The sequence below is a fragment of the Colobus angolensis genome, unplaced genomic scaffold (genome assembly GCF_000951035.1).
Source record: "Colobus angolensis palliatus isolate OR3802 unplaced genomic scaffold, Cang.pa_1.0 Scaffold106, whole genome shotgun sequence".
Taxonomy (NCBI): domain Eukaryota; kingdom Metazoa; phylum Chordata; class Mammalia; order Primates; family Cercopithecidae; genus Colobus; species Colobus angolensis.
Window position 1 is genome coordinate 3953739 of NW_012111586.1, and position 3177 is coordinate 3956915.

Here is a 3177-nt window from a genome sequence, read left to right on the forward strand (position 1 = left end):
CCGGCTAGTTTTTTGTATTTTTTAGTAGAGACGGGGTTTCACTGGGTTCGCCAGGATGGTCTCGATCTCCTGACCTCGTGATCCACCCGTCTCTTCTCGGCCTCCCAAAGTGCTGGGATTACAGGCTTGAGCCACCGCGCCCGGCCCATTCTGGTCACTTTCTCATGTGTAAATACACATAAGTTTTTTGGGTTTTGTTTAAAACAAAATAGGGGTTTACTTATATTCTGATTTTTAAAATTTTATATATGATAAACATTCCTCCATAATAGTATACATATATTTTAAGATTTGTTAGATCTCATTTGTGAGATCTATATATGTATCATAATTTATTTAGCCATAAAACTTACTGAGACAAGAGTTTATTCAATTACATACTGCTATAAATAAAGTCACAGGCCAGGTGCGGTGGTTCGCGCCTATAATCCCAGCACTTTGGGAGGCCAAGGTGGGCAGATCACGAGGTCAGGAGATCGGGACAATCCTGGCTAGCACGGTGAAACCCCGTGTCTACCAAAAATTAAAAAAAAAAAAAAATTAGCCAGGCGTGGTGGCATGCGTCTGTGTCCCAGCTACTCGGGAGGCTTAGGCAGGAGAATCACTTGAACCTGGGAGGCAGAGGTTACAGTGAGCCAAGATCGCCCCACTGCACTCCAACCTGGGTGACAGAGAGAGACCCCATCTCGAAAAATAATCAGATAATAATAATGATACAATAAAATCCTGGTTTGTAAATATGTGCCTGCATCACTAATTAATTCCTTCAGATTCCTAGAAAAGGAGTACTGGGTCAAAAGATACAAAATTTTCAGTCATGTAATAACATGTTGCTAAATTACCTTCTAGAGTAATTAAAAAGTTAGATTAATTTATTTTTCCACATTAGTGCATGAGTGATTGAATCATTCTTCAGTCAAAGCAACAGGCTCATGTAACATACCTGTGTAAATGAAATCTAGAAGTATCTGAAAGATTCCTGCTTCAATTCCTAGAATTGGTACAACATCTTTTGAGGACTCTTTCATTCCTCCAGTGAACAAAGCTGCGAAGTAAGGACTGCTGGCAGCCAAAACCAGCCGATGAGCTTTAAAAGTTTCCTTTCCAACTTGCAGCTGCACATCACAGAAATGCTGTCCATTTCTCATCTTATTGATTTGGGCCAAGATGAGCTGGGCATGTTTATCTGATGAAAAAGGACTATCAGCAGTCTTGGGACAGCCCTCATTAGCCATGATGATGATACATTAATTAAAAAGGACTGTTGTCCATAATCTGTTACTACCCTGAAAAACAAAATACAAAGAGATCAAGCAACAATTTTTTTTAACATGCTTTCTATTCACACATAAGAAACATTCTCTATACTTAAAATCTACTTAAGGACATCAACATAAAACAAATAAGGACTAAAGTGTGTTACTATTAATATTTCTAATATGGTTTCAGAGAACGAGATAAGTAGGGAGGCTAAAATAATTGGAGAATGCTTCACACAAGAAATGGGACCTGCACTAGAAGAGGATAAAGAGTTAATATTAAGGTATGAGGAGAGGACACTTCTTGATGCAGTAAAAAAAATAATAATAAAGCACAAAGAAGAAAGTTAACAAAGCATACATCACAGACAACAGGAACTTTCAAAAACCAGTTGTGATCAGCCTAACTGCTTAAAATCCTTCAACGTATACACTTCCTGTAGCACACAAAGCCCTTCGGGATTCCTGTCATAATTCAAGACTGTTCAAATATAACTTCCTCCAGGAACCTTTCCCCGTTCCTCCTCTGGAACTGTGGAAATATGGTCCCAAACTCACCTAAGTTTGTTGCTCACCCTAAGCTTATTGGTTTTACATTCTATAGCACAGGTCTACCTTACCAAATACCCTACCACCCTACTCCTAGTGCATGCGCGTGTGCCTGCGCGCGTGCACACACACACACACACACACACACACACACACACACTCTGAAAGGTCCTTGACAGACAGCCCTTTAAGTGCAGGTACTATCTTTCATAGCTATAGCACCAGTATATAACATATGTTAGGTTTCCAATGTTTGTGAAATGAATGAGAACAAGAAGAAATAACAATAGCTTAGGTTGGATTTTTTTTTTAACTTTTAGCTTCTCCACATATTATGTCAATGGTAATTCTCACAATAATTAAGAGGTGAGAAGAAAAGATAATCTTATCTAAAATGAGAGAAAGGGAAATTGAAGCTCAAAGTTTCCTCAAGTATACAATGTTAGTATGACAGTCTCAGTATCTGAATCCAGGCCTTCTTACTCTAAATCCAGGACTGTTCCACCATATCACTCCACAGGAATTATTAGGCCACTGCACCCTTCCTAAATTACTTTTTAAATAAAGAAACTTGGCTCAAGCCTGTAATCCCAGCACTTTGGGAGGCTGAGACGGGCAGATCACGAGGTCAGGAGATCGAGACCATCCTGGCTAAGATGATGAAACCCCGTCTCTACTAAAAAACACAAAAAACTAGCCGGGTGAGGTGGTGGGCGCCTGTACTCCCAGCTACTCAGGAGGCTGAGGCAGGAGAATGGTGTGAACCCAGGAGGCGGAGCTCGCAGTGAGCTGAGATCCGGCCACTGCACTCCAGCCTGGGCGACAGAGCAAGACTCCGTCTCAAAAAAAAAAAAAAAAAAAAAACTGCTGGGCACAGTGGCTTGCGCCTGTAATCCCAGCACATTGGGATGCCGAAGCGTGGGGATCACTTGAATCCAGGAGTTCGAGACCAACCTGGGCAACATGACAAAATCCCGTCTCTGCTAAAAATTTAAAAATTAGCCAGGCGTGGTGGAGCAGGGTTATAATCCCAGCTACTTGGGAGGCTGAGGCATAAGAATCACCTGAGCCCAGGAGATAGAGGTTACAGTGAGCTGAGATCCACCCTTCAGCCTGGGTGACAGAGCAAGACTGTCTCAAAATAAAATAAACAAACCATGAGATCCTGTAATACAACATATGGAATAGCACAGGGAAATTTAAGATGACTAAGATTTTGTAATTTAGGTATCAATAGGTAATAAGACTTATAGTGTGTGCTGATGTTAGAAAAAAAATGGTGGGCCGGGCGCGGTGGCTCAAGCCTGTAATCCCAGCACTTTGGGAGGCCGAGATGGGCGGATCACGAGGTCAGGAGATCGAGACCATC

The 3177-nt window shown here is 41.5% G+C and overlaps 1 protein-coding gene across 1 annotated transcript in view; it reads right to left on the reverse strand.

Annotated features, from left to right (window-relative positions):
- IPP (intracisternal A particle-promoted polypeptide) overlaps positions 1–3177 on the reverse strand; it is a 52988-nt gene that overhangs the window by 46428 nt on the left and 3383 nt on the right. The window contains exon 2 of the mRNA XM_011946588.1: positions 944–1286. Coding sequence (XP_011801978.1) covers positions 944–1235 — 292 coding nt within the window. The 5' untranslated portion in view covers positions 1236–1286. The remainder of the gene's footprint in view (positions 1–943; positions 1287–3177) is intronic.